The following is a 27,825-nucleotide window of genomic DNA, read 5'->3' on the forward strand; positions in this document are numbered from 1 at the left end:
CGCTGCCACGGAGGGTCAAGGCTTTGTGTAAGTTTTCTACCAAGTATTGTCCGGCCCGGTGCCTATCCGTGGACTTGGGACATGCCTACGACCTTGTTGCCTTTTCTGCCTCGTGCAAAGCATAACCTGCAGCCTTGACCAGCAGCTAGCTTGTATGTATACAAATGTTCACAGGTCGTCGTCGTCGTCGTCAGCGGTTGATGGGGGATCAGGTAGTAGCACGACGACGAGACTTGGAATAGCTAGCCACACGGTTAATTCCAAGCTTGTTAGTTCGTGCATGTTCCACAGGAATTTCCTTGCGTAACTCATGTTGGAATATACAGTAGTAGATGTATGACCAATTGAATGGTTTGGGGCAACCACTGCACGATGCATGTCTGAATTCTTGCGATGGTAAAACACATCTGTGCAGAAAATTCAGATGACCTTGGCACGTAATTAAGTACGCATCGTTTAGTCGTGGACGAAAGCTAAGCTTCTCGAGCACATGCAAATTAACTTGTCTGCTCCGTACGTAACATCTCGTCGGCGCACGAACCTTCGGTTGATTTCTGAATCGGCACGCCATTTCGTCCCAGCCTTTGTCAAACGATCATGAGAGAAGTTTAATATAGAGTAAAATGCACTGGGGGTCCTTAAACTAGTGAGAGTGTGTCAAGTAGGTCCACGAACTCCGAAAATGCAGATTCGGCCCCTAATCTATTTAAGTGTGTCACTGGATGTCCAAAACCCCTTTGACCGGGTCTGACTGCCTACGTGGACTGTCACGTCAGATCCAACGTGGCCGTTGGCCCACGCTGGCTCGCCACCTTCTCCCTGGCGGCCCCTTCTTCGCTGGCGGCGGCGGTGGGCGGCCCCCTCTTTCCTCCCTTTCCTCTGGTGCCCAAGCCCCGACCCACCTGGACGGCGGCGACGCCGCCCGTGAGCGCCGCCGTCCCTCCTCCCTCCTCGCCACGCCGAGCTCGCCCCTCCTCCCTCTCCTCGTCCGGCTACGGCGGATCCCCTGTCCCCTCCATGCGGCGGCCACGGCGGGGCGGACCGGCGGCCGCGGCGCGGCCAGCGAGCGGCCACGGCGACGAACCACCTCCCCTCCGCTCCTCGCCCTATCCCTCCACGCCTCCCTCCTCCCTCCCAACCTCCTCCTCGGGTCCTCGCGTCGGCCGTGGCGGAGCTCGCGCGCGCTGGCCCGGCGGAGCTCCCGATCGGCGGCCGTGAGTGGGGGCCGCACGGCGAACCACCTCTTCCTCACACAGTCCGAGAGCGAGGTCACGCCCGCGAGCTGCTCGAGCTGCACGGCGGAGGCGGAGGTGCGCGTGGTGGAGCAGGGGAACTCCAGCTACGCGACGCAAAGGCAGTGCGCGCAGGAGCAGGGGCGACCTGCGCAGGGCAGAGCGGCGAAGGCGGAGGCCCGCGCGGCGGCGGGGCACGGTGGAGGCCTGCACGGCACGAGGCGCGGCGGTCGTGGTCGAGCGCGGCGCCTCCTCCCGGCGGCCATGGGCGGCGCGGCGTGGCCCTCCCCTCCCTCAGGTCCCCGCATGGCACCAACGGCTGAGCGGGAGGACCACGGGTGCGGTGACGGCTCCTCCTTCGCGGATCGAGGTGGCGGCGCTTTCGGGCGGAGGTGGTGGCGCTTTGGATCGAGGCTGCGCCGCCGCAGCGCCGGCCGCCCACCCCGCCTCGTGCGGACCCAACCGGCGAGTTGGAGCATGAAGGGGAGAAAGGGGGCGAGCCGGCCGCCCGCTCGCCCGTCGCCGCGGAGCCTCGCTGCCCGGCGCCGGGAGGGGAGTGGAGCCGCCGGGGGGCAGGGGCGGCACCGCGGGAGGACGGCCGCAGGCCTGAACAGGGGAGGGGCGGGTGGGAGAGAGAGAGGAGGCTGGGAGTGAGGAGAACCGACGTGGCAGGCCACGTAGGCGGTCAGACCCGGTCAAAGGGGTTTTGGACCTCCAGTGACACACTTAAATAGATTAGGGGGCCGAATCTGCATTTTCAGAGTTCGTGGACCTACTTGACACACCATCATTAGTTTAAGGACCCCAATACATTTTACTCTTTAATATATATATCGTCTGTTTGGTCGCCACCGGCCACCGACCAACGGCAGGGTCGTCGCCGCCGCGCCGGCGCGGCCGGAACGGAGGAGAGACCGCCGGCCGGCGGCCCACGCATTGGTCGATATCAATAAAATCATCCTACCCGTCCATCCACCACGAATCAAGCATGTCCCTGTCTACAGTGCGTATTGAATTCCCTGTTGGTCTGGAGCACTTGGACGGGAAGCGCTCCACGTCGCACGAATCCCAATACACACCTGGCCGCAATACCTGCTAATTATTTGGCTGCCCAGCTGGGCCGATCGATCGTCGCGACAGATGATGATCCGGATCTGGTGTATATCCACCATCCGCTCGATCCACCGGCTGATTTGGCAGTTGCTTGTTCCAGTTAGTCACCTCCTTCTCAGCTCCGATCCATCACTTGATCTGCAACGCGTTGAATTCTCCAGCCAGCTCGCAAAATTATTTTCTTGAACAAAAAAAAACACTCGCAGAATTGTTCTCCATCCCATTCACATGACCGCATGACTGAATATTCGTCGTCGGCAAGTTCCTACGCCAGCTCTGACACAAGTACTTAACGACATCAGAAGCAAATTAATTAATAAAAAAATAGGTAGTCAATAAGCGCAGGCACAACCGTATACGTACGTACAGCAACTTCTCGAGCTGCTTCGTCTCAACCTAGCTACTTCTATTATGCAAACATCGCGCTTTTGCTTCGGAGTGAAGCACAAACTAGATGGTAGGAAGCACGACTAGTAATATTTTTTATTGAACAATAAAGTGATAACATTTTAACTTTTCAGGCCCGGAAACACTGTAGAATATATATATATATATATAATACTGCGAAAGAACCTGTCTTCAGAAGACACCCGAATGGTCGTCTTCAGAAAATAATGGACCATTTTTTAGTCAAATAATGAAGCCCTCGATCGTCTTCTGTTGCTTATCACGCACAGCTTCCTATTTTAATTGCATTTGTCTCATCATGCGCAACATATGTGGAATTATAGAGACACAAAATCAACAAATGAAAACAGTGAACTCACGGTAAGCTGTAGCTATCGCCTATATCGGAATGGAGTTTTTCCCACGTGCATGGCAAGAAATTGACAGGGTTGACAGTCATCTATACAATTATTTCCCACGGGACACTCTTAAATCCTATATGTGGATATTTGTTGGAGGACAGGATTCAGCAAAAGTAGAGAAAATGGATCTTAATTAGTTGAAAGATGGAGAACTCTGCCCTCCAACAAATAGACACAACTTTGGAGTGGCTAGCTAGTAGCAAAAAGATCGACTTCTCAATGTCTTTGAGCAAAAGCCTCAGATTCAAAAGTTTCATTTGCAAACTTTTTGCCGCTCTCTAATCACATAGGCAGGTACAACTCATAGTTTGATGTAGATATATCCTTGCATATAGAGCAGTAGTTAAGCTTGTTTCTCGTCTTAACACATGTTGTTTAGGGTGGCACACTTAATTTGCGTATGAAAGGTCGTGGCCTGTACGCTTAAAATTTTCAATAATTTGGCTGTTGGAAAATTTGTCATAAATGGTTCAAATTCATAATCTAATAGATAAGATGCAAAAAAATGAAAATCTATAATTATGAGTTGACGTTGAAGAATTTTTCAAATTTTTGCAATCTAGCTGAAAATTCCCTTTAGCTTGGAAGAATATCAATAACTGAATTTAAAAACTTCAAACACCTAGTTGAAAGTTTACATTGACCGTGCATTTCATCTGTTTTGCTTAACCAACTTCAATAATTGTAAGGTCGTTCAATAAATACTATTGTACTAGGATTCTTATTTGGACTCTTTGCATCTGCCATTCCGCTTGTTTCTCACTCTTCTTACTACCCAACTGACCTTTTCCTTTTCCAGGAAAATCCTAGTGATCGATCATCACTTGCTACTTGTGTTACTTAAAAAAATTCTTCGTTACTCATAATAAAAATCGCTTATGTGCCCGCTATGGATGGTACCCTAGATTATATCTCCAACCACAACACCTTCGGAGCAGAATATATATTTGGGTTCTCCAAGTCCATGTATTTTTCATATGCCTCTGCGTGCACCACTAGACTTGGAAATTAAAACTTATGAAAAACTGTCAACTACCTTCAACTTATCATTTGGTTCTGATGCATCTCTATTTACTACTATAATTTTGTGGTACCCCGAGTGAAAGTCTCTTATGATGTACTACTCCATTCTCAAATATATGATGTTTAGGACAAGTTATTTAGTTTGAACCAAAGTTTTAAATCTCCGGCTATAGCCGGAGATAGCTGCTAGGGCGGCTCGACGCTAGGAGATTCACCATTTAGCGCTACGATTTCGCGGCCTCTAATAGCTGCATTTAGCTGGCTTTAGCCACTAAATGAGCTTTGATTTAGCCGCTAAATGTGACGGCGTGTGGGAGCAGAGTACTAGATTAGAGGTGGTGAGATGTGGCGACTTGCAGAGCAGCAGGGCTAGTGGCGTGCTGAGCAGCTAGCAGTAGAGCAGCAGCAAGCAAACCTCGGAGCAGCAGCAAGCTTTGGTTGCATGATCTTTAACTCCTGCTAAAATGTATACCTGTATGAGACTAATCATGTTTAATTTTTCTAAAACCGCTGGCTTAGCTGCAGCTATAGCCAACTATAGCTGTTCTTAGCTGTTACAAGACCTGACAGCTAAAGAGCTTAGCCGGAGATTTTAAACATTGGTTTGAACTAAATAACTTGTTCTAAACGTTATATATTTGAGAATGGAGGGAGTAGGCACTAACTTTTGAATTCGCTACTATTAACGGTATTCAAATTTTTTTATGCAATGTTCTGTTGATTCTATGACCCACATGAATCGGGCCGTGGTCTTGCTGACTCGGCCTCCTATCCGCTCGGCTGTCCAATGGCATCCCCCACAGAACCCGTTGGCGCTGCGTCCCAACACGAGAGGAGCTCGCGGTTTCTTTTTTCTTGCCCGATTCGTCCGGTAGCCGCGCTTGGCTTCCAAACAATCTGTCCTTCCAAATAAGGCTGGTTGGCTATAAATACTGCTCGCTTGGCGCTCGGTTTGCTCCAACGTTCACCTCTCTCCCCTTCATACTCCCCTTCCGTATGAACATGCCCACGGCAGCCACGGCATAAAGCGTCGCGCCATCGAGCGCATGCCTCGATCTCCTCTACCATTAGCTGAACCCTAGATACTGGCAAGAAATTAAGCCTGGTGCTTCCCCGGAGGCCGCGCGCCATGATCACGCCCGTTGCTGACCCGACGATGATGGACGGGGACGACGCGCGCGCGTCGCTGCTCCCGGAGACCGACCCTCGACGCGGTGGCCCCGGCGGCGGCGGGCAGAAGCGCCCGTCGTCGTCGACCGTCCTCCCCGCCGTCGTCTCCGCGGGGCTCCTGCTCGTGCTCGCCGCGGTCGCGATCCTGTCGTCGCAGCACGCCGACGACGGGCAGGGGGGCGTCGCCGCCGCCGCGGGGCGCGTCGTCGTGGAGGTGGCCGCCTCCCGCGGCGCGGCGGAGGGCGTGTCGGAGAAGTCGACGGCCCCGCTCCTCGGCGCGCTCCGGGACTACGCCTGGACCAACGCGATGCTGGCGTGGCAGCGCACGGCGTTCCATTTCCAGCCCCCCAAGAACTGGATGAACGGTTAGGCCCGTCGCCGTCGTCGCTGATCTCGATGCGATCGTTTCCTCTTTTTCCCGATCGATCTGGCGCTAACTTGGTTTCGTGTTCCTGTCACGGACGCCTCGTGCACATGGCGCTGCCCCGATCCGCCTTGCTCACCTTCCTCGACCGGCCGGCTTCTCCAGATCCGAACGGTAAGTTGTTGGCCCAGCTGATCGATCACCGATCGCATGTGAACTCGATCGAGATGCTTTCCTGTGTGGTTCATAGCAATCCATGGCTTGCATTAATGCCCGAGCTAATCGTATCGCATTATTATTGGCGATCTGGTCAGCTAGCTTTCGCGCATTGATGCCGTGAAATTAACGTGACATTTCGACACGTGCCGCCGGCTACCTTGTGCTTGCGCAGGTCCGCTGTATCACAAGGGCTGGTACCACCTCTTCTACCAATGGAACCCGGATTCGGCGGTGTGGGGCAACATCACCTGGGGCCACGCCGTGTCGCGCGACCTCGTCCACTGGCTGCACCTGCCGCTCGCCATGGTGCCGGACCACTGGTACGACGCCAACGGCGTCTGGTCCGGGTCGGCGACCAAGCTCCCGGACGGCCGGATCGTCATGCTCTACACGGGCGCCACGACGGAGTCGGTGCAGGTGCAGAACCTCGCGGAGCCGGCGGACCCGTCGGACCCGCTGCTGCGCGAGTGGGTCAAGTCGGGCGCCAACCCCATCCTGGTGCCGCCGCCGGGCATCGGGCTCAAGGACTTCCGCGACCCGACGACGGCGTGGCGGGTCCCCAACGACACGGCGTGGCGCGTCGCCATCGGGTCCAAGGACCGGAGCCACGCCGGGCTGGCGCTGGTGTACCGGACGGCGGACTTCGTGCGCTACGACCCGGCGCCGGCGCTGATGCACGCCGTGCCGGGCACCGGCATGTGGGAGTGCGTGGACTTCTACCCGGTGGCCGCCGCCGCCGGCGAGGAGATCAACGGGCTGGAGACCTCCGTGCCGCCGGGGCCCGGGGTGAAGCACGTGGTGAAGGCCAGCCTCGACGACGACAAGCACGACTACTACGCCATCGGCACCTACGACGCCGGGGCCGACTCCTGGACGCCCGACGACGCGGCGAGCGACGTCGGGATCGGGCTCCGCTACGACTATGGCAAGTTCTACGCTTCCAAGACCTTCTACGACCCCGTGCTCCGGCGGCGGGTGCTGTGGGGGTGGGTCGGCGAGACCGACAGCGAGCGCGCAGACATCCTCAAGGGATGGGCGTCCGTGCAGGTACGTAGCAGCACTGCATTTGCATTTTGCTCCCCCAGATAGCATTCTTTTTTTCTTCTCCGGCGATTAATTAATTATATATATATTATCAGACAATAATTAACTTGATGATTATATCTGCGTTGGGTTGGCTTAATGATGGGCGGTGGTGTCACGTAACGTACTTCAGGCTGGTTTGCGGTGACAGCATGGGTTACGTATATATAATGACAGCTCGACTAATTAATCAATTATGACAGCGGATTGTTAAACGAGAAAATGGTAGGGTCGTGGACTTTTCGTTCTTTCCCCTCTTCCTGGAAACGCGTTATAGACTATGTCAAGCTCCCAATAAGATGAATCACAAAATTTCGAATTTTGAAAACCCCTATTAATTTTGGTTTATTGCTGCATTGCCGAGCTTTCTGGATACTATACCTCTAGAGTTTTCATTTCTGCGTTTCTTTCCATGTTGTTCGATTGAATCGTCGACAAAAAGAAAAGAAAAGATCGGATAAAACTTGGAAATCCCATACCATACAGGCTTGCTGAGAGAACATCTCAGAAGAGTCTCGCTTGGATATCCTTGCAAACCTAGGACCCTGTAGCCTGCACTACTTGTCACATTGCTGGTACACCGTATTGCCGTCCAAATTAAATGGACCTGAAAGTTGCACACAGTGACACAGACATACTTGCGCAGTTGCGCTGTGTGGATCACACACCTGTACAGCCCTTCCCTCTCCCTTGCACCACCCTGTTACCAATTGTCTCCGCCACGTGAGGCACGCCGCTTTCCCGTGATCCTGTCCAACAACTAACCAACCGTTCTAGAGGGAAGACGAGAGGAGCACGGGCCCGAGCCCGGGCCCCCGGCCGTTTTATCCAAAATGAGCTGCACGATCCGACTTGTTTAACCCCTTTCCAATCTCACCCCGCAAGCAACTGCCCCAGATAAAATCAGGGTCCAACGATGATTTCTGGAGCCCCAATGGGCACGCGAGTGCCGTAAGCGAATCGGGAAAATATTTTCTGGTGTGCGCGTGCGGCCGTGACGACCTGCGTCCTGATTGGCTGAGGGAGGGAGGCTTGGCAGGATGACCTTTCTGCCACGTCTCGTCCAGCGTAGCAGCAGGGCAGGAGTCTAAGTCTCCAACGAGGATGTACAGGAGTGCGAATAGAACTTGTCTGATGGCGTGCCTTGCATGCGCGCCAACGTCGATTTTGAGCATTTTTTATAGGGCTACTAATTAAAGGGGATTTGAGAATTGAGTTCTTGACAGTCTTTTTTTCGTACTGGCCGGATTTGTCAAAGGGGTTACTTCTTCCCATTAAGTAGGCATGTGGATAATCATACACGACTAGTACTCCTCCGTGGAGGTCGGTCACAGTCTCACAGAGCTGTCATCGTCATTATCAGTATTTTTTAAAAAACTAAATCGTCATTATCAGACGTGGAGGCCATATTGGCCTCTCCCACACATTAGCCTCAGGAACTGGTTCAAGTCGTTCAAGATGCACTGTCCTGCCCGGCTGGCGGCCTCAAACATGAATATAATTGATCTAAAATAATTGAACAAATCTGTCTGGAAAAAAAAATCCGCCATACTTCTGCCTGCAAAAATGGAACAAATACATTATCAACATGATTTTTTTTTCATTCAACCATCACCTCCTGGAATTGGTCACTGGTCAAGTGGTCATCACGTTTGCAGGTCACCAACTCATTTCTCGGGCTGTACATTTTCTCGAGCCATGATTGTATATATAGATTAGGAATTGTGTACACACGAAAATGATGAACCGGCTTCTTGCAAATTACCATGCACGTTCCTCTTTTGTAACGTTTTCTTTTTGTCCACGCCATGCACGTGCATGCAGTCAATCCCGAGGACGGTCCTCCTGGACACGAAGACCGGCAGCAACCTGCTCCAGTGGCCCGTGGTGGAGGTGGAGAACCTCCGGATGAGCGGCAAGAGCTTCGCCGGCGTCGCGCTGGACCGCGGCTCCATCGTGCCCCTCGACGTCGGCAAGGCGACACAGGTGAACGCCATGCGAGCTCACGCCATTGCCAATTTGCCATCCTGATCGTTCTCTTCTCTATAGCTGATACTCGTGTACGTGCGCCATTGCAGCTGGACATCGAGGCTGTGTTCGAGGTGGACGCGGCGGCCGTGCAGGGCGTGACGGAGGCCGACGTGGGGTTCAACTGCAGCACCAGCGCCGGCGCGGCGGGGCGGGGCCTGCTCGGCCCGTTCGGCCTGCTCGTGCTCGCCGACGACGACCTGTCGGAGCAGACTGCCGTCTACTTCTACCTGGCCAAGGGCACCGACGGCAGCCTCCAGACATTCTTCTGCCAAGACGAGCTCAGGTATGCATATTGTCATCTACGATGCACACTTGTGAGCTACACGCTCTGCCCCTCAATTTGAGCTTCTATTGACCAAGTTGATGACAAACAAAAAATTATTACAATCTTAGTAAAATCTTCTATACACGTTCAATTTTCTAGGGCATCAAGGGCGAACGATCTGGTGAATAGAGTCTACGGAAGCTTGGTCCCTGTGCTCCACGGGGAGAACCTGTCAGTAAGAATTCTGGTAAGTCTCTGCACTCTGCTGTGCTAATAATAATAAGCCAATAGCCAGCAGCTAGCCCTATCCATGTGCCGGTGTAATGCTACTGATCACTCGTCATGTTGACGTTGCTTCTGTTGTGCAGGTTGATCACTCCATCGTGGAGAGCTTTGCGCAAGGCGGGAGGACGTGCGTCACGTCGCGCGTGTACCCAACACGAGCCATCTACGACTCGGCCCGCGTGTTCCTCTTCAACAACGCCACCAGCGCTCGCGTCACCGCCAAGTCCGTCAAGGTCTGGCAGCTGAACTCCGCCTACATCCGGCCATACCCGGCGACTTCTCTATGAGTATAGATAGGGTGACAGGCCGGCAGTGCCTGCATGAACTCGTTTGTAGAGTAGGGATTGTTTAATTGTTCGCCTTTTCCCGCTCTTCCTCTTGAACAATCACACAAGCAGCAAATTGATCTGATGACGAGGGAAGAGACTGCAGGGTGTAATTTTTGGGGCAACAATGTTTCATTTGTTGCATGAATAATGCGCATGCATCATCAACATGTGTGTCATTCCTTTTTTCTTCTTTTTAGTAGTGCATATATGTACTAATAATAAATCTGCATAGACCATCAACTCCTCACGAGAAAACAAAATATCTCCTCCAGGAAGTAAAATATTTAAGGCCTGGTGTAAAATTGACAATTTCATCCAACTGGTGGACTTACTTGGCAACCTTTTTTCGGGCTGACTATATATAAATAATTAGCTTAGCTTGTCCAAGTAGAAAAAGCCCAAGATACAAATACTAGCTCGGCCCATACAGCGACCAATTGCATAACAGGCCGTGACGGCTTGTGTCTACGGTTTTTTTGTGTCCGTGGTGTGATGTTGACGTAATCTTGCATAGTTTTTTTTAAGTCAATTGGAATAACGGCTCTCTAGCTCTCTCTTCATCTCACTCGTACTTCATCTAGTATGGATGAAGGGATTGCAAGTATTGTGGCGTCAAGAAATAGTGTCAAATGAGCACACTTAGATTAGGCTTGGAGCAAGCACCTCGCCGATGCTTCTCCAGCAATTTTTATAGATCTCTTTTATTTTTTTGGGTGGACGACTGTCGTGGGCCTTTATTAAAAGCCTCGCGATCAAGATCAGCGGCGAGTGGACGAAATTCCGTCTCTGTCTCCAAAGACCTGCCACGCTGACCAATCTAATCTGCTGCCATATCGATTCCATATGACCATATCAGGGTGCTCTAGAAAACCATATTCCTCAAAGCAAAGCATACTGTTAAGAAACCCTGATTAGGGTTAATGGGCTTAATACTGAAGGTGCCCTCGAAGGGCCCAAGTCTATAAATAATACCCTATTGTACTTTATTGATGATTAATGAGAACATCTTCTATCTACATATCTGTCTCTCGTGTTCGTGTGCTTGCTGTTGTGGTTTGGGATGGAAGACGAGACGAGATCCAATCTATAATCTCTCAACGTCTCTTTCTGGGATCGGGAATAGGAAAAACAGATCTGGCGATCCGTGAATAGGCCATGTTTCAACACATACTACCGCCCACTACCTAGCTTAAGCTTCCCAAATTGTTTCCATTATCCGCCTGGGTCGTGCGCACAGTGGCATCACAGCCAGCAAACACTTTGTTTTCTTGAAAGGGCTCGTCACGGGGTCATCGATCGCGCGGAAGCGCCAAATCACCTGCCGAAAACAGTGGCCGCCCCGGGCCCGGCGGCGAACGCGCGTCGTATGTATCGCGTCCACACGGCCGGGGACGGGATCGACACGACAGTTCCGATGCTGCCGCGAACTGTGCTCTCGCAACATGGCATCCGGGAAGCCGCGCAATCATTGAGCTATGAGAGGGGGAACGCAACCACGATCACATCAAAACCGGTGCAGCGTCGATCGCTGGATCCGATCCGTTCCACGTACGCCTGTATGTAACCGGGGTAGGCGGCCGGAGTACTCCCCTGGGACGGGGACGGCCGGCCCGGCCGGTGGCGAGTGGACAGGTGAGAAGAGGATCAGAGGAACAGCACGCGACAGAGGGGGGAAGAGAGCGCAGGCCAGGGGGGGAGGGGCTACCTAGGGTTTGGTCGCAGCAGTGCAGCTATGGGGATGGTCGCACGCACCGTTAATCCCTGTAGATGCTGCTGGTGCGCAACGCAAAGGGATCCGTCACATCGGCTCGATCGCTAGCCTCCTCCGGCCGGTCCTCCCTCATAATTGCGCCAGGGGCAGCACCACACACAGCAGCAGGCAGCCGTTGGCTCCCGATCAGCTACGTACTGTACGTCTACTGGCCTAGTGGCCTGGTTGCCTGGCTGCGCTCGGCTCCCCAAACTGTCACCTCACGCGGCCGGGCCGGCCGGCCGGCGCCCTTGACTGACTCCTCCTGCCTGCTGCAGCGCCGCGCACAGGCTTTGGCAGCCGGGCCAGCCGCAGCCTGCTGCCAGCGCTCTGCCGCCTGCCGCGTCCGCGCCTGTGTCTGTGTGGCCGCATGCAGTTCTGATCGTCGGCTAGCGCCGGATCTAGCGCGAGCGGCACGCTGTAGAGAGGCTGCCCTGCTGGCTGCGGCCCTGGCCCCCCCGGCGGCGCGCCTGCCGTGCACGCGCAACGAGATGTGCTTTTCTAGATGCTTGGTGCTCGCTCCTACTCCTACGCCGCGCCCGCACCGCACTGCACCCCGCGTGGCGCCGCCGTTGTATGCATGCGTGGAGCACTGTCTTCTTGTCGTCGTGGGGTAGTAGTATGCACGTAGTCCTTTTTCCGGGGATAGTGACTCGTCGGCGTCGTAGATGGATTGTGGCTTTGGGGATGCTGGATATGCGTGCAGAATTAACGGCGGCATGTTTATTACTCCTCCGTTTCAATTTGTAGTTCGTTTAACTTTTTTGATTCTAAATTTGATCACTCATCTTATTAAAAAAATATATGTAAATATTGTCAGTAATTTTTGAAGATCTTGTATTGATAAAGCAACCCACGATAAAAAAATTGTATTTTGCACAAATTATTAAATAAAACGAGTGGTCAAACTTCAGATCAAAATAGTCAAATGACCTACAATTTGAAAAGGATGGAGTAGCATCATTCTTGACTTATTATATGCCACGCCTTTTGCGGCGATAAAATTGGCCCTCAAGGTAGTATATACTACTGTGTATCACGTGCTATATTAGTGAGGATCTTCAACATATTACTCATCCCTCTCTCCAATACTAAAAATCTATCTTTTTAGTAATAGGAGGATGATCAACCTGATTAGCAATTCCAACCACAATATCAAAATATTTTGGTGATTACGAAAACACACCTCCTTCTTACTCAAATATTGTGGAATTTTATTCTCTATTCTTTGAGTAATCTATTACTATAAAAAATGCAGAAAATATTACTGGTGATGGAGAGAGAAGATATATATGAGATATGAGTAATTTACTGGAGATGCTCTAAGTCACTTTGTCATGCATCAATGGATACATTTCACTTTAATAATGCTATCAACAGAAAGGGTGTTGATGATGTCATGCATAAGAATAATTCTCTAATAATAATAAAAAATAAAATCATGCAATTTAATTCCATGGAGGTTACAATGTTAAAATATCTTCTCCCATAGGCCAGCAGAATATTTTTAGGACATGTAATTTTGGTGTAAATATCAAAGGCAGCTGACATGGAAATAGTGAAAAAGTTACTACAACATGACATTAAAAAGTCTTGAAACACGACTTTCACCAACAATACTTCAGTAGTATAATTATATGTCACAACTAAATTCTAATATTGCAAAAACTATTTTTCTTGACAAACACATGACTATGATTTTTTGCGTTTTCGTTTTAATATTTCAGAAAGATTTTGGTAGCCAATATTTGTTATAAAGCTTGCCAAGTTTATTTGATCGCAAAGTGAAATTACATATGTTTTTGTGACCGACGGAGTAGAGGGTGAAGATTAGGAAAAGCTAATAAAGTAGAAGTTGTATGTTCAGAAAAATATCCAGCTAGAATTATGTCCATATTATATATATATATATATATATATATATATATATATATATATATATATATATATATATAAGAGGCAACATAAGCACGGCAACCTCGTGTTACAGAAATTGGACCCGAAGCAGAATTAGATGTAGAAAAAGACTACAACACATAGATACGGTTACTGAGATACATTTCGAGATCCTCTGGAGGAAACATTAGAGCTAGTAGTAGTAGTACTTAACTAGCAGCGGGATATCGAGAGACCGAGGCAGAACCCTACTAGCATATGATGAAGCAGAAGCACAAAAGTATCATTTCCCGCTGGTCGAATGAAGGTCAAAAGGGTGCAATGCCCATGGTAGATGCGGCCGCGGCGGCGGCGGCTGCTGCTGCCGCTGCTGCATAGAGACCATCCTTGGAAAGCATGCACTCACCTCCCTCCTACAAAACGCAGCAAGAAATTGAAAGTGTTGCTGAGGCAGCGTATACATGTGCGTTGGCTTTGAGGTTTCGGTTACACAGTAGTATATGATTAGGATTTGGTCTTCGTAGGATCCTTACCTGACTTTGGATAGAGGTCTTCTTCAGGCCCTGATCCGGCATGAGACCGAAATGGATGTGTGGGAAATGGGCCCACTGATGAACAAACGATAGTGAGGGAAATTGAATTTAGTCAATATAGAATATACTATAAACATGGACCGAGAACTTAGAAGATCTCAGGTGCACTTGAGATAGAGAGGAGCGATTTACATTCTTGGCAGCTGCGCTGAAAGCCTCCCTGTGGGTGATGTCCGGATTGCTGGCCTTGATGCGCTGGATCTCATCTCTATAGATGGCCAAAATTAGCGCATGGGTATTATTAGCTGCATGCTAAAATGGAAAAAAAAACTTTCTCGTGAAACCAACGGATAAACTCACTTGATGAATCGGTTGTATGCAGAAGGAACTCTCTGCCGCTTCTCTGCTGCTGCAGGAAAAGATCGAGCACACAAGTCAACAGAACTGATGAACAATAATAATCACGTATTTGCAAAAGCTGAGGAAACATCAAATAGTGCCAGACAACATGCATGGGGCCAACAACGTTCTGTACGTGTATTTTCATCGGTCCCTAAAGACGACCACTGTTGGATCTCCTGTGTTTTGCACTTGCATATTTGAACACACTTATATTTCTGCTCTACTTTTTTCGCACAGTGCACATTTAATTTTAACTTTGGGATTTGGGAAGAGTCTAGTCCGTGAACGTACTGTGAAAAAGAATGACACTTACACAGCAAGGCACTACTATTTAGCTGACGTTCAAACTATTCACCCTCTTGTTGCTCTTGACCTCTCAAAAAGAATCCTTCATGCATGCTAGAGAGAAAGAGAAAAAAAAAGGACAGCCCAAAATCTCAAGAGACGAGAGGATCAAGCTGCATGCGTGCTCATAAGAACGGTGTCCTCTCTAGGCTAGCTCGCTCTTTACTTGCTGCATGATGCTAGCTAGTGCACTAAAACGATGAAGAGGAAAAATAAAAGAACGCAACACTACTCACTTTTATTCCCTGACGCCGTGCTCTTGGGCAGCAGCTGCGGCTCCGGCGGTGCAGGTTTCACCGGGGGAGGCGGCGGCGCCATGGCCGACATGACCGGCGCGTTGTTGCCGCCGCCGCAGCTGTTGTTGATGCTGGTGATGGTGCTCACGCAGGCGCTCGCCGGTTCAGCAGTCGGCAGGCTCAGCGCTTGTTGGAACGGCATCATCTCGTCCTGCAGGAAGATTATGTTATTGTTGGTTCGGACGCCGTCCGTGCATACATATTCATATAGCCGAACCGATAAGAAGAAGAAGAAGAAGGGCGCAGCTGGCAAAACAGCATACAAGTAGGCCGTGCGGGGAGGTGGGGGAGAGGAGAGCCTGCTGCTGGCCGCCGCCGCCGAAGGGGAGCTGGTTGTTGGCGGCTGCCGCCGTCGGCAGCAGGAGGCCGCAGAGGTTGACGGAGAGCAGGTTGGCGCAGTGGCCGCACCGCACGGTGACCGTCTTGAACAGGCTGCTGCACGGCACGCCCACCTGCAAGAGAACATGAGTACGTGCATGAGAACGACGCACGCGGACGGATCGGACTAGAGCTGGTTAGCTTTGTCGTCGTCGCGGAAACGGCCGGACTAACCATACATGGATCCGATACGTACCGCGAGGATGGTGTCGCAGCACTTGCAGTGCACGTAGCAGAGCTGCTCCTGCTCCGCCGCCGCCGGCTGCTGTGGCGCGAGGTGCTGGTCGGCCAGGGCGAACAACGTCTCCGGCACCGGCACCGACGACATCATCGCGCCAAGCTTTTGTGCTTCCACGGAACAAGCTTTCCGGTACCCGGGTTGGCCGGCGCTGGAGAGGTCGAGGCAAGTGTTCTACTACCACGGCGAGTGGGGATGGATGCGGATGAGCACGGGAGAGAGGGGATGGGGCGAGGGGGTCTTTATATAAGGAGCGTTCCGGCCGGGCGGCTCGGCCCCCCCTGGCCCGGGCGCTGGATGATGCGGTGTGGCATCTCGATGTGACGAGCTGACCGATCGGCGGTGGATTTGACGCGAGAGCGGCGCTCGTCACCTGGCGGATTTGATTGACGGGCCTGCCCGATTCGAGAAAGCCTCGGATCTGTTGTTGCCTGTTGCCCCCGGCCGGTTCGATTATTGAATTGAATGAGTTGTGCGCAGGCCTCAGGCTCCGCTCGGCTCGGGTGAGAGCCGAAAGAGGCAGAGAGATAGAGAGGGATCGGACAATGGCCGCGAGGCTGCTTTGCTTCGGGTCAATGTGAATGGGCGCAGGCCAGGGGCAAATTGGGAAAGGCATCGAGGGCAGGGCGTGCAGCAAACCCGAGGGAGGCGCGTCCTCTCTCTCTCTCTCTCTCTGGCTGGTCTGGCCTGTGGTCTGGTCTCTGCAAGGCTGTGGGAACAGTGGCGGCAGCAGTAGCCGCTAGCGACTGTTTGTCTGAAAAGCGGCGAGGGCCGGAATGGGTGGTGGGGATCGACCACTGGAGGACAAAGCCAGCGGGCCACTGGGCCGAGGCCCGCCCGCCCAACTAGTTTGCGATCGGCCTGGGGCGTGATGCGGTCTGGTCCTGTCCGGCTCCGGCGCGGTGCGGTCGCAACTTTCGACACGTTCGGTGCGCCGGGTGGGTCGTTGCTACAGCTACAGTGCCACTACCACAGACCACAGTACAGCTATTATTTTTCCGGCCACCGATTAGCGTAACTGCCCACGTCACCGATTAGGCCAAGGCTACTATGCGGTCGCCGTCGTGCCATCTAGCTCGGACATGTTAGTTCCAATCCAGGCGCCTTCACCCGAAGGCGCGGTCCTGTCAGGATTCAGGCGCGGAGCTGAGCTGCCACTGTTGACGCCACGCGAGCTGAGGTCGTCGTCCCTTCCGTTTCAACTCGGTGCCACCGCGCGCGCTGGGTGAGCCACTCGCCCGTCTGCCAAGGCTGAGCCTGAGGGCGCCGGGCGGCCTGCCGCTGCCGCCTGCCGGGCAGGCGGCATGCCAAGAGGAGCAGGGATCGGCAGGGCTAGCTAGACACGGCGGCCTGATGCGCCCGAATTGATTTCCCCGACGCGAGCGGTGATGCAGAAACGTAACCAGCCCCGGCCTGGACACGTACGTACAGCGACGAGCAGCGAGCACGTACGCCTAGATAATAGGAGCTACTACATCCTGCCGCGCCGATGACAAGGCGCGGCGCCGGCGTGCCCTGTGGCCGCGCCGAGGCCGGTCAGCTAGCTAGGGCTCCGGAAATGCATGGTCCCCGTAACTAGCTACGAACCTCCTGCCGCAACCGCAATTGGTGCCCCGAAAAAACGACCTAAATGGAGACAAAAGCAGGTTAATTAGGCAGGCGCGGCAGAGCCCAGAGAGAGGGTGGTAGCTGTAGGATCAGCCGCCGCTCGCCGGGACCGGGGGTGTCTATTCATCGCATTGTGTGATTTGCCGTTGATACATCGCAGAAATACCCGGCGCCGTGCTCCCGCCTTCCCCCGCCTCCCCCGGCTCCGGCGCCTCCGCCGCCGCCGACACTAATCAGCTCGGACCCGCGCTCCCCCGCCCGGTGCCTAGCCCACCGCATATCTCCCCGCTGCCCCCGGGCGGCGGCGTCCCCGCCGCCGACCGCCGCCGCCCGCAACCCGCCTCCGCCGCCGGAACCCGAAGGGCCCGAACCCCGGCCGGAGCTCGCGCAGGGAAGATGAACAGGGCGCGTTGCTGCGCTTTTGCGACAAAGTCGCTGCCACCCGCGCGCGCGATGAATAGCTTTCCCCGGACCGCGCCGCCCAGGCCGGCCAGTGCGCTTTCGTCGCTTGCTGGGGGGCGCCGTGCGCGTGCTCGCTCTAGGCCAGCTCGATCGTGCTCCGGCGCAAGCCCCCACTCCGGCCGCCGTGCCGGAATATGTACCGGTCTGCTTGTGTTCACCGGCCATCCCACCACGTACCAGACCGGGTTGCCTGCTAGAGAAACAGAGCTCCTCCGTCGATCGCGAGTGGCAGGCGCGCGCGGCTGCGTTGCGCGGGATGGGTCTTGCTCCTTGGCCGTGTTTGCAGCGCGCGCAGGTTCACACTCGCAGGGAGTTGCCAGTATTGGGCTGTGTGCAGGGGCGGAGACAAGGGGGCGGGCAGGGGCCATGGCCCCCCTAATGTTGGTGTAACTACACATAAAATCTTCTAATCTTATTGCTAATGTTGTTCATTAGTAAGGTGTGGCTCCTCCTAATTGTCGGCATTAGTAAATTGGCCCCCTCTATGTTTCAATCCTGGCTCCGCCCCTGGCTGTGTGGGCGCACTTCATTTCGTGGGGAGAATCGACCATTCCACAGACCTCCAGGGGAGCTCGTCGTCACGTTTTCCTTTCCGCATTCAGCGTTCCTGCTCGACATGTTTCTCCGGGAGAATCCTGCGATCTGCCGGGACAGCATGGCAGCATGCTGCATTGGTGCATGCATTGCTGCTAGCTAGCTAGATGCACTAGCCACAGCGATAGAAGGCTAGGCAGCTGCCGGAGCCTCGAGCCTGGCCGGGGAGCGCAGGCAGGAATTCCCTGTCGTGTAAAAGCGTGTACATCCTGCGTCGTTGCTACGAGAGTACTCTCTTTTTTTTTCACGTTTGGCAACACGCACCGTACATGTACGTATAGCCGGCCTCGATGGATGGGCTTTGGGCTACAGCCTGCTAGCGTGTTTGACAGTACACGGATCACCGTAGCAGGGCAGCAGGCTAACCGCAACTTTGCCTTGTCTAGGTTCTACACACTACTACTGGTACGCAGCGGCACCAAGGTCAACTTTGCCTATTCTTCATGATTTTTTTCATCGGGGAATAAGCTTCCATTTGCACGGACAGTTGGTTACTTTATGGTGATCACTAACAAAAAATCAAAATAATCTGTTCACAAGTTTTGCATCAAATTGAGCTAGTCAAATACTACTCAAACATTTGAAAATAAAAATATGGAGCTTATTTCATTTTGTTACGACAAGCATTTGGCCAATAATTAATCTATTAATACTCCGGAGTCGATGTTACATATTTAAAAATAACGTCCTATAAGCATGCTTTTTGCATCACATGAGCTGAAATACACGAATAGATTACTTTTTTAGAGCCCTGTCTTGCTCTAACAAAACGAAGTACATCTTGTAAAAAAATGGAGGGAGTACAAGTACAAGCATAGGATGTACACCTTGGACCAGTCACAATGCACAGTTCATGACAGATGATACAGTTAACAAGACTGAAAACTAGATAATCATGTTGGATGGGTTTTATGGTGTTGAAATTCCTCTCACATCTGATGAAACTCCCCCTTCTCTCTCTCCTCATAATGATCATACCAAGTTAGCAAAATTGCTAATGTGGCATGCGATTTAATGCTCATGAAACTTTTGATAAAACTCCCATTAAGATTGGCCTTATGCTAATATTCAAACCCTGGTGAAATAAATGGTGCGCAAGAGATTGCAGATGCTAAGGTAGCTGTTGTAACTGTAAATGAATGGCTTTTACAGGATTTTGCAGCGACCACAGCCTAACAGAAGGCTTGATTGCCTGAAGAATACTAGCACGCAGGTCAACAGGTGTCAGGTGGGCCTCTGCTTCATTCGTTGAGAAGCTGTAACGTGACAACGTCCCTTGCCGTAGCTTAGGCTAGCTGCTTTTGCAGAAGCAAGGTCAAAACGTTCATCGGTTCATGTGTAGCGCGATCTAGCAAGGTACGCTATAATACTACGCGCTCAACGGTAGCATGAAACGTTATTACGTTTTTTTTCTTGAGATTTATGAAACGTTATTACGTGACGGCGTGACGCGATCACAGAGATAAACCCATGTTGACCCACCGGGCCGGCACAAGCTGGACGCCTGGCGTAATCTTGGGCCAATGCGTACCGAGGCCCAAATCCTTCTCCCGCGCGGCCGGCCGGCCCAACGAACCATGGCGACTGCACAGTGCACACACACACACCCGGGCGGGCACCCGGCCGCTCCCCAAACTGCGGCGTTGTTGCGTCGAGGCTGGCCGCTGGCCGCCGGGCGGCCGGCGGCGCACGGCGAGCGGCGCGTCATGTCAAGCATAGGCAGCTGCGGTGAGGGCGGCAGCCGCCGTCCGGCGGGCGGGGGCCTCATAAATCAGATCTTCTCCGCGTCGCCGGCGCGTTTGTCGGCCTCCGTGAGTTGTGTATTTCTCCTACCTAGAAAGTGATTTACTTCGACATATATGTCATATATATGACATCGACACGTAGTTTAACCTCATCCGTCCGTGTCAAAATATTCGCGAATATTAGTACTAGAAGTCACGCGCGCTACCGCGAGACGATCGAGGAGTCGTCGCAGAAGCTGCGCGTCCCTGCCAGGTGGGCCCAACTTCCTTTTCTGCTTCTACCTCGAGCAGCGGTGGCCAAAGTTCGGGGAGGGGGCCTGCCAAAGCTTCCGATGGCTGTGTCGGGTTGAGTGGGCGGCGCAGCCAGACAGCGGGAGCCGCCGGCCGCTGGCGGTCGGCTAGACCGCCAATGGACTAGGGCACGGCAGCTCAACAACGGTGGCGGGTTGCAGGGCGGAAGAGACGAGGATGTTTGACGGCGGCCTTCTCTGATGGAACGGCAATCGCGCGCGTTGCTGGGAATATCGCCCAAAATATTTGCATTTCTATGTATTTTCTGATTGAGGGTTGCTATTTCGTGAAAATGACAACTTAATTAAGTTTTATGGTCGCGCTAGCCCAAGTAACCGCGTCCAGAATCAGAGATTGAGACATAACAATTTTTATATAACAAAAGACGGATTTCCACTAGATGGGGATAGAGTAAATAAAGAATGACAAATATAGCTACACCTGTATACATGCATCAACATACAAATAGGCGTTGTCTTTGACACCTCGACTATAAATCTTCACGAATTGCCAGGTCAGTTGCTAAAGCCGTATCAACATCAGACCTTATGCCAACATACACGTGGAAGTGTAGCCTCACCGGTTACACTTTATTATGTACAACCTTTTTTGCCATGACACATTGAATCGGTTGACTACTTATACACTAGGTTACATCAATCACACCACAATGTTAATTATTGGGGCTTAGCTTGTACTACAATGCAATGCACAATTAAGCGATTTAGTAGTGTGTGAATACCATTTACCCTGCTATTTCCACAAGTCGTTATCCCCTCCGCAGGAGGCCGACGTTGACACGTACTCCAGGGCCTCTTCTTCCTTCTCCTCGGCCTGCTGATGAAACACCTGCACCGCCGGATCGGAGTAACTGGATCCCTTGGGGGTGGTGTCAGTGTCACCGTGGCTGACGAACTGAGACGCCACGAACCTGTCGAGAGCCCTCCAATCCGTGCCCGATGCGTCCCCAGCTGGCAGGTAGACGGGCTCGGCACCATGAAGCTCCGGCACGGTGTAGCGAGGGGCGCCGTGCTCCTGTGTGAGGCTGCATGGTTGGAGTGTGGCGGCTACTTGGCCGATGAGGTCGGGGAGCTTGTTGGTGGGGCTCTCCAGCTGGGGGAGCTGCTGCAGGAAGTGCTCCTGGGGGAGGAGGTGGTGGTACTCCAGCTCCACCTTGCAAGTGTGGTAGCTGCTGCTGCTGCTCTGGGGCCTGTGGTACATCGCAGCAGCGCTCTGCTGGTGATGCGCCGCCGCCTGCCTCGGCGAGCCCAGCAGCTCCGGCGCCATGAACCCGGCGTGGTCGCTGAACCAGTAAGGTGAGTCCCCTGCCATTCTTTGGACGGTGGCGAGTCGCTTCCTGAACACCCTGCAGACCACCCATCCTTCCTCCTGAACGGCATGCATGTAACCTTTTTGTTAGGCACGTGCTGAAGAAGAAATGCGTAATAGGATCGGTGCAGACATGCATTGAGATGTCGATCGAAATGAACAGTTCATAGGAATGAATAATCTTACATGTGGAAATCCGTTTTCGTTGGTCTCCAGGCGATACTCGTGCATGATCCAGTCTGATTTCTGTCCATTCGGCGCCCGGCCCTTGTAGAAAACCAGTGTCTTCCTCATCCCTACGAGGCAGTTCTTCACATAGATCGGCTTGTCCCTTCCGGTGGCCTTCCAGAAACCGGCCGTCGTTGCTCTGTTGGTGCGAGTGCCCGTAGGGTATTTCTTGTCCTTGTGACTGAAGAAGTACCACTCGTTCTGCTCTTCGTTTCCAATCTTGCATTTTTCTGGTTAAACAACATACATGGTTTAGAGCTTAAGTTCATTGAATTTCATGCATGAATGATAAGTTCACAAGAAGAGTATCATTATACTCATCTTCAGGTTCAGATTTCTATATGTATGCAAGCTTAAAGTATATCAATGAAGGTGAGATTACCTTGTAGATCCCAAGGTTCAATTTTGTACAGATCCACATCTTTTATGACATCCAGGTCTATCTTCTTCAGTGCTACCTTTTTCCTAAGGTAGTAATCAACGAGTTCCTCATCGGTAGGGTGGAAACGAAAGCCTGGAGGAACATGAGTGAAAGCGTCCATCTCCTTTTTTTTTCTGATCCAAGTTATTATTCTGCTAGATGTCGACCAAATCTCACTGCAACATGGTTAGTAAAGTTATCATTTAGCCATAATTTTGGTCACCAGTTAGAATCTTGTAATGTGTGGGCCTATCTATACTTTATACTAATCCAGACAAATTAAAATAAAAAGTTTCAGTGATAAGAGTGCATGACTCCATCATTTCAAAAATATACTGTTCAAGAATATATTTGAAGATTTGGACTACAAAATTTTTTCCAATTAGCAAAACATGGCCTTAAGTTTCTATACAGATAAATGAGTTTTTTTTTAAAAAAAGAAATCACGGTCTTCATAGTGCAATTTTCATCACTATTTTCCAATGATATGTATTTATACAATCAAATAATTTATTAGTACTCTGGGAACAGATATATTCATATGGGTTTTATATTTTCAAAGTATATATTTTTGGAAAATATCAGTATAAGTTTTAAAAAGTTTTAGCAAGAGAGAATTAAATATATCATGTATTCATATGTATGTGACTATAGAAGGAGACCAAGCTAGATAATTGTTGTATGCTCTAGCAGTCAAACCTAAGAAAGCTGAACCAAAATCCTAAAATCTTTAAAATATAATTCTTATTTATCTGTGAAGGAACCTTAAATGTTTATAGGAAAAAGGTTGGAATCATTGTACGTGGCATTATAGGCAGAAGCAGGCTCATACTTTCACCATACGATTACCCAGACGAAATCCAATATCTTGCTTTGTTTATGTATCTTTTGTGTCTGTGAAGCTAGATTTCTCACGTGAAACTTTACGTTGGACTCCCAAATGCTCCAATTGATAAATCAGCAAGCACTTAGAACACCCACTTACAGATTAGAACTACAAATGATAGCTAAATCAGCATGCATGATAAAGACTCAGTGTGCTAATTAACTAGAAAAAATGGCAACTATAATCTAAATCAGTTCAATTCAGTATTGGAGTCAAAATTAATTTAGGCCCTGTCACCCTGAGGAAAACACATCATGTTTAATGATAAAGACACCCCAAAGGCCTTGAACCATTATTAGGGCATTCTTTTTCTTAAAAAAAACGAAGGGCATTCCTTTTTTTTTTAAAAAAAGGAAGGGGCATGCAAGCTTGTTTTCCATCAAACCAAAGGAGACACTGTAAAGACTGTAGTAAACAATCGCCAAACGCATTTTTTTTTTTATTTTCTCAAAGAATAGACGGGAGTATGTCCTTGAAGATCCCTGCTATTGGCTTGTCTTTCAGATACGATTGATAGACGTGAGTAGTTTGACTATCGGAACCCTACGACAAAGATGTGAGCTGATTACCTGTGGTAGCTTGTTTTTGAGCTAGGCCTTATTAATCTCCGATCCGTGTATCACGCCGACTGCAAGTGTACTGGAGCACCGGGCGGCCAAAGCTTGCCGTTCCCTTTCCTCGCCGTCTTCTCGGGGATCCGCGAGCCCTTGCGCCCACGGAGACGACGAAGAAACAACGAACAACTGTGAGACCATGGATCAGCAGTTCAGCAAACGAGCGACAGCACGAGAAAGATCATCGAGAGACGAAGGTAATAAATGGAGGCTGCTCTACCTTGCCCGGAAGCCCCGCCCGCTCCCTCGCTTTCGTCAGCCGATGATGGATAGATCGAGAGGCGGGATAAGGCCGCGGCGCGGGTATATATGGCGCGCGGTGGCCGGCCGGCCCGGTGGTGGGTGGCGCCGGAAAGCGCGGATGGATTGCGGGCCAAGGCTGGGCGCAATCCAGGAGCAACGCGGGCGGACAGCGACGCGGAGATCTCCCCCGATCTCTCGCTTCCCTCCTCCCCGCGTTTTTCTATTGGCCTTCTTCGCCGTAACCGCCACCTCGCCTCACCCGCCGACGACAGCGACCGCCGCCCCCCGGCCACGCGGTCTGTGCCGTCCGGCCTCTCAGCGATCACCTCAGCTAGCTCCTCCGTGTGTGAAGCTTATGTAGTGGTGCGCTCCACTCCGCCACAGTCATGGCCCTTTCGGTGCAACATGCAGAGAGAGAGGGATGAGGAGCTGGAGGCAGCAGCAATGATGGCCGATGCCAGGGGCGAGCTAGCTAGGCAGCAGAAAAGCTAAGCTATGGCCAGAGCTGCTGCTGCCATTCTTCTAAAATTCAGAGACAGGCCACGGGTCTGCAACAACGATGTGGTAAAAAGGTTCGCCGTTACTCCTTTCGCTAGCTCGTCGGTGATGGGCATTTGTCACATCCGATCGAGCCTCAACCGAAACGTACATCGGCGTGTGTGGCCTGAGGGACCAAAAAGTCACGGTGAATGGGAGCCAATAAAAAAATTCCCGAGCGAAATAAATTTGGTCAAGTCCCAAGAGTACACCCAAACCCTCTCTTTTAGAGTGTACAAAGTGTAGCTATAGCTGAGCTAGACACCAAGCAAAAACTCTAGGAGCAAGCCGCGAAGAGATCGGATCAAGAGTGGAGAGCAAACAGCAAAGATAGCACGGTATATGAACACCGGTTAAACCGACATGCGAAGAAAATCTTCACCGGTTCAACCGACGTCACAGAGCCGCCATCAGATAAGAATCACTCACCGGTTAAACCGACGCTACGGTTTAAACAGCGTCGGTTCAACCGGCGATAGTACACCGGATGATCCGACAAAATCAAACCCAAACGCCGGTGCAGTTGTCCAGAGAGACCCCAAAACGATACAACAAGCACCGGTTGATCCGACGATCAAAAGACAGAAGCTCAATGCACCGGTGTATGCAAAAACATTAGCACCGGTTGATCCGACGCAGTGAAAAGTGAAATTCAAGAAATCAACCGGTGCACACGCAAGAAACCCTGTCACGCTGAGAAAACCCTGATCACCGGTTGATCATTGGCGAACGCCGGTTCAACCGGTGATAAGAAAAAATTATGCCCGAGAAAAAACTGCTCGATTTTCGGTTTGAGAAATCGATGATCGGATGATCAAACGAGGTCTGAAACCCACCAAATTTTGCAGGCACTATCACAAAGACCTTGTGAACACGTCTACCGAAGGAATTAAAGAATCACTTCATGAGAAAGGAGGAATCGAAGAAATAACGAGCAAGAACGGGGTTTTCTCAAGAACGCGAAAATCTCCAATTGAAGGGGCTCGTGATTTCGGGAATTTTAGCACTAGGCTAGATGGATTAGAAGCACCCCAAGGAGTCATAAAATCATCTAGAAAACCGCCCTCAATCTCATGCACAATGAACAAAACGTGGAGAACCAAAACTCATCTCATGGAGGCCACAAAGTATGAAATTGATGCAAATTCAAAAGCCCGGAGGGCATAAGGAGGTTAGGGCCTCCTTTCCCGATCAATTTCAATACAAAGTCTCAAAAATCCATGGGTAAAACCTCAATCCCTAGAGAGGAGAAGGGAGGAGGAAGGAAGAGGAGACAGAGGGAGGGGGCGCCGTCTGGTTCCAGGGGCAAGGCTCCCCTTCTCTGTTGGCCTCCCTTTCCCTTTTATCCTCCTAACCTCCCTCTAAAGACTAAAATACCCCTAAGAGCTGAAATTAAATTGGAAGGCCCGTAGGGGCAAAATCGGAAAAAAAAATACAAGGACTCATCCGACGGCCAATGTTCTTTCTTCGAGTTGAAGTCTTCTCCGCGATGCCACCGTGGGGATGAAGATCCGGTCCGCGATTTGGGAGGGTCCGCGAAACCCGGGTAGGTGGCCGGTTTTGAGAAAACCACAAAAACTCCACGCGCGGGAAGATTCCCGCCTCCACGCCGTGACCATGGACGCCGTTCCCGCCTCGGCCTTCTGACGGCCCTAGACGCCGCCCGACGCCCATCACCTCCTCGCCCGCAGCGAGGCCCTAGACGCTGTCGACGCCCGTTCCTCCGCCAGTCCAGAGACCGACGCCCGTGCCTCCACGACTTGGCGTCTTCAACCGCCGTCAACCAGCTTGGTTTTGTGGCGCAAACCAAGAAACCCGTCTTCCGTTGGCGCTTGCACCCTCGATCCAGGAGTGGATGCCACAGCTGCCGCCCGGCCCGAGCTCCGGTCCCGGCTGCCCTTCACCGCCGTCCACCGCACAGTCCATCGGCCACAGCATCTCCACAGCAGCTCTCCGTCGACACTCGACGCCCGTGTACCTGCAACCAAAGACCAAGCACACGATCACACTGTATGGTTGACAATTCACTCATCACAACTAGGAGTGAGTACTCCACATTCCTCAATCTCCCTCTTGATGAGTGCATTTTCAACACACCACAATCGAACCAAAAACGAACTAAGAGAGAAGCAAAAACCGAGAAGAACAAAGAAGATTAAGAACTTGAACAAGTGACAAAAGTTCGAAAGAATCAAGAACAAGTCACTTGACCAAGCAAAGATTGATTCCCTAAGACAAGGGCAACGGCTCGACGCAATCGATCAAACACAAACATGACTCCTCAAAGACAGAGGCAGGGCTCTACACAGTCATGCCAGAAGCAAAGAGAAAACCAGGAGCTAAACAAAGTAGAAACTCCCACTGAAATGCATTTCCCCCTTACCAGTGCAACTCTCACCACATGTATGCACTCTCAAAGCCCTGTGCACAACAAGTTTTTGAAACTCTCAAAAATCAAACAATTCTCCCCCTTGTTCGATCACTAAACTTCTCCCCCTTGTTGGCACATGCACACATCAAGGCTAAACAGACCTAAAACTCCCCCTGAGACTGAGACTATGCAATGAATGCAATGCAGGAGGTGTAAGTGAAAGCATTCAGGGATACAAGGATATGAGCAACATCTAGTCACAAGCACGTGTGCATCCATAAACAAGATCTGCATCTAGCGCAACAGGTATATCAAATAATGTCTAGAGCTTAGCAAGTTCAGTTTAGTAGAAATAAAAGCATCACCCATGATCTAGCACTAATAAGTAGGGAATGGAAATCAGTGCTAATCAAACTCATACAGGTGAGCCAAAAACAGCCAAAACTTGTTGCAAACACCCATTTTGCAATCAAATTATATCAAGCAATTATTAATGCCAGGGGTTGAAAGCTTGTCATGCTTTACTTAGCAACGAGTCCAAGCCTATGTCAAAGGCAATCAGAAGCTTAAAACACTCGTTTCAGTCATGCACAGCCTTGCCCGGGTTATCACAAGTGCAAAGTGAGCTGTCCCGAAAGCTCGATCAGTGCGACAATCAATCCCACCTGGATCTTTCCATTTCATTTCAAGCACAATTCAAGCAATTTTATCAATTTTACAAGTTAAGGATCAAGA

At 51.3% G+C, this 27,825-nt stretch overlaps 3 protein-coding genes and 1 long non-coding RNA gene across 6 annotated transcripts; 2 read left to right on the plus strand and 2 right to left on the minus strand.

Moving 5' to 3' along the window:
* Positions 1 to 5,119: 5,119 nt before the first annotated feature.
* Positions 5,120 to 10,106, plus strand: LOC120641362 (beta-fructofuranosidase 1-like). The gene is made up of 7 exons (XM_039917445.1): positions 5,120 to 5,712; positions 5,877 to 5,885; positions 6,103 to 6,977; positions 8,838 to 8,999; positions 9,092 to 9,327; positions 9,469 to 9,556; positions 9,678 to 10,106. The coding sequence occupies exons 1-7, from the start codon at positions 5,307 to 5,309 to the stop codon at positions 9,879 to 9,881; spliced, it is 1,980 nt and encodes a 659-aa protein (XP_039773379.1). The 5' UTR covers positions 5,120 to 5,306; the 3' UTR covers positions 9,882 to 10,106.
* Positions 10,107 to 13,638: 3,532 nt separating this feature from the next.
* LOC120641364 (protein YABBY 5-like) lies at positions 13,639 to 16,289 on the minus strand. Of its 2 annotated transcripts, none has more exons than XM_039917449.1 (7): positions 15,720 to 16,289; positions 15,409 to 15,597; positions 15,086 to 15,296; positions 14,463 to 14,508; positions 14,295 to 14,370; positions 14,103 to 14,177; positions 13,639 to 13,982 (listed from the first exon to the last, which is right to left on the minus strand). In XM_039917449.1, exons 1-7 carry the CDS (start codon positions 15,852 to 15,854, stop codon positions 13,878 to 13,880), a joined length of 837 nt encoding a protein of 278 aa, XP_039773383.1. In that variant the 5' UTR covers positions 15,855 to 16,289; the 3' UTR covers positions 13,639 to 13,877. The 2 variants fall into 2 exon arrangements, with proteins under 2 accessions (XP_039773383.1, XP_039773382.1); XM_039917448.1 differs by having other exon boundaries at positions 14,463 to 14,511; positions 15,720 to 15,972.
* A 4,566-nt stretch (positions 16,290 to 20,855) lies between these two features.
* On the minus strand, positions 20,856 to 24,350 carry LOC120641363 (NAC domain-containing protein 7-like). Of its 2 annotated transcripts, none has more exons than XM_039917447.1 (5): positions 24,160 to 24,350; positions 23,895 to 24,031; positions 22,401 to 22,615; positions 21,977 to 22,248; positions 20,856 to 21,850 (listed from the first exon to the last, which is right to left on the minus strand). In XM_039917447.1, exons 3-5 carry the CDS (start codon positions 22,558 to 22,560, stop codon positions 21,215 to 21,217), a joined length of 1,068 nt encoding a protein of 355 aa, XP_039773381.1. In that variant the 5' UTR covers positions 22,561 to 22,615; positions 23,895 to 24,031; positions 24,160 to 24,350; the 3' UTR covers positions 20,856 to 21,214. The 2 variants fall into 2 exon arrangements, with proteins under 2 accessions (XP_039773381.1, XP_039773380.1); XM_039917446.1 differs by having other exon boundaries at positions 23,895 to 24,068.
* On the plus strand, positions 21,637 to 21,985 carry LOC120641365. The gene is made up of 2 exons (XR_005662244.1): positions 21,637 to 21,777; positions 21,882 to 21,985. It is a non-coding gene; the product is annotated as an uncharacterized LOC120641365 (long non-coding RNA).
* Positions 24,351 to 27,825: the final 3,475 nt, after the last annotated feature.

The sequence above is a fragment of the Panicum virgatum genome, chromosome 7K, assembly GCF_016808335.1.
Source record: "Panicum virgatum strain AP13 chromosome 7K, P.virgatum_v5, whole genome shotgun sequence".
Lineage (NCBI taxonomy): Eukaryota > Viridiplantae > Streptophyta > Magnoliopsida > Poales > Poaceae > Panicum > Panicum virgatum.

What these genes read in the sequence shown, in the direction of transcription:
- LOC120641362 (XM_039917445.1), top strand. Translation starts at nt 5,307, where the DNA reads ATGATCACGCCCGTTGCTGACCCGACGATGATGGACGGGGACGACGCG. An exon ending in AGGGATGGGCGTCCGTGCAG is followed by an intron (nt 6,978 to 8,837) that starts GTACGTAGCAGC and finishes ACGTGCATGCAG; the next exon opens with TCAATCCCGAGGACGGTCCT. An exon ending in ACGTCGGCAAGGCGACACAG is followed by an intron (nt 9,000 to 9,091) that starts GTGAACGCCATG and finishes GCGCCATTGCAG; the next exon opens with CTGGACATCGAGGCTGTGTT.
- LOC120641364 (XM_039917448.1), bottom strand. Translation starts at nt 15,854, where the DNA reads ATGATGTCGTCGGTGCCGGTGCCGGAGACGTTGTTCGCCCTGGCCGAC. An exon ending in CACGGCGTCAGGGAATAAAA is followed by an intron (nt 14,512 to 15,085) that starts GTGAGTAGTGTT and finishes CTTTTCCTGCAG; the next exon opens with CAGCAGAGAAGCGGCAGAGA. An exon ending in AGACCTCTATCCAAAGTCAG is followed by an intron (nt 13,983 to 14,102) that starts GTAAGGATCCTA and finishes TGCGTTTTGTAG; the next exon opens with GAGGGAGGTGAGTGCATGCT.
- LOC120641363 (XM_039917447.1), bottom strand. Translation starts at nt 22,560, where the DNA reads ATGGACGCTTTCACTCATGTTCCTCCAGGCTTTCGTTTCCACCCTACC. An exon ending in TGAACCTTGGGATCTACAAG is followed by an intron (nt 22,249 to 22,400) that starts GTAATCTCACCT and finishes TTGTTTAACCAG; the next exon opens with AAAAATGCAAGATTGGAAAC. An exon ending in ACGAAAACGGATTTCCACAT is followed by an intron (nt 21,851 to 21,976) that starts GTAAGATTATTC and finishes CATGCCGTTCAG; the next exon opens with GAGGAAGGATGGGTGGTCTG.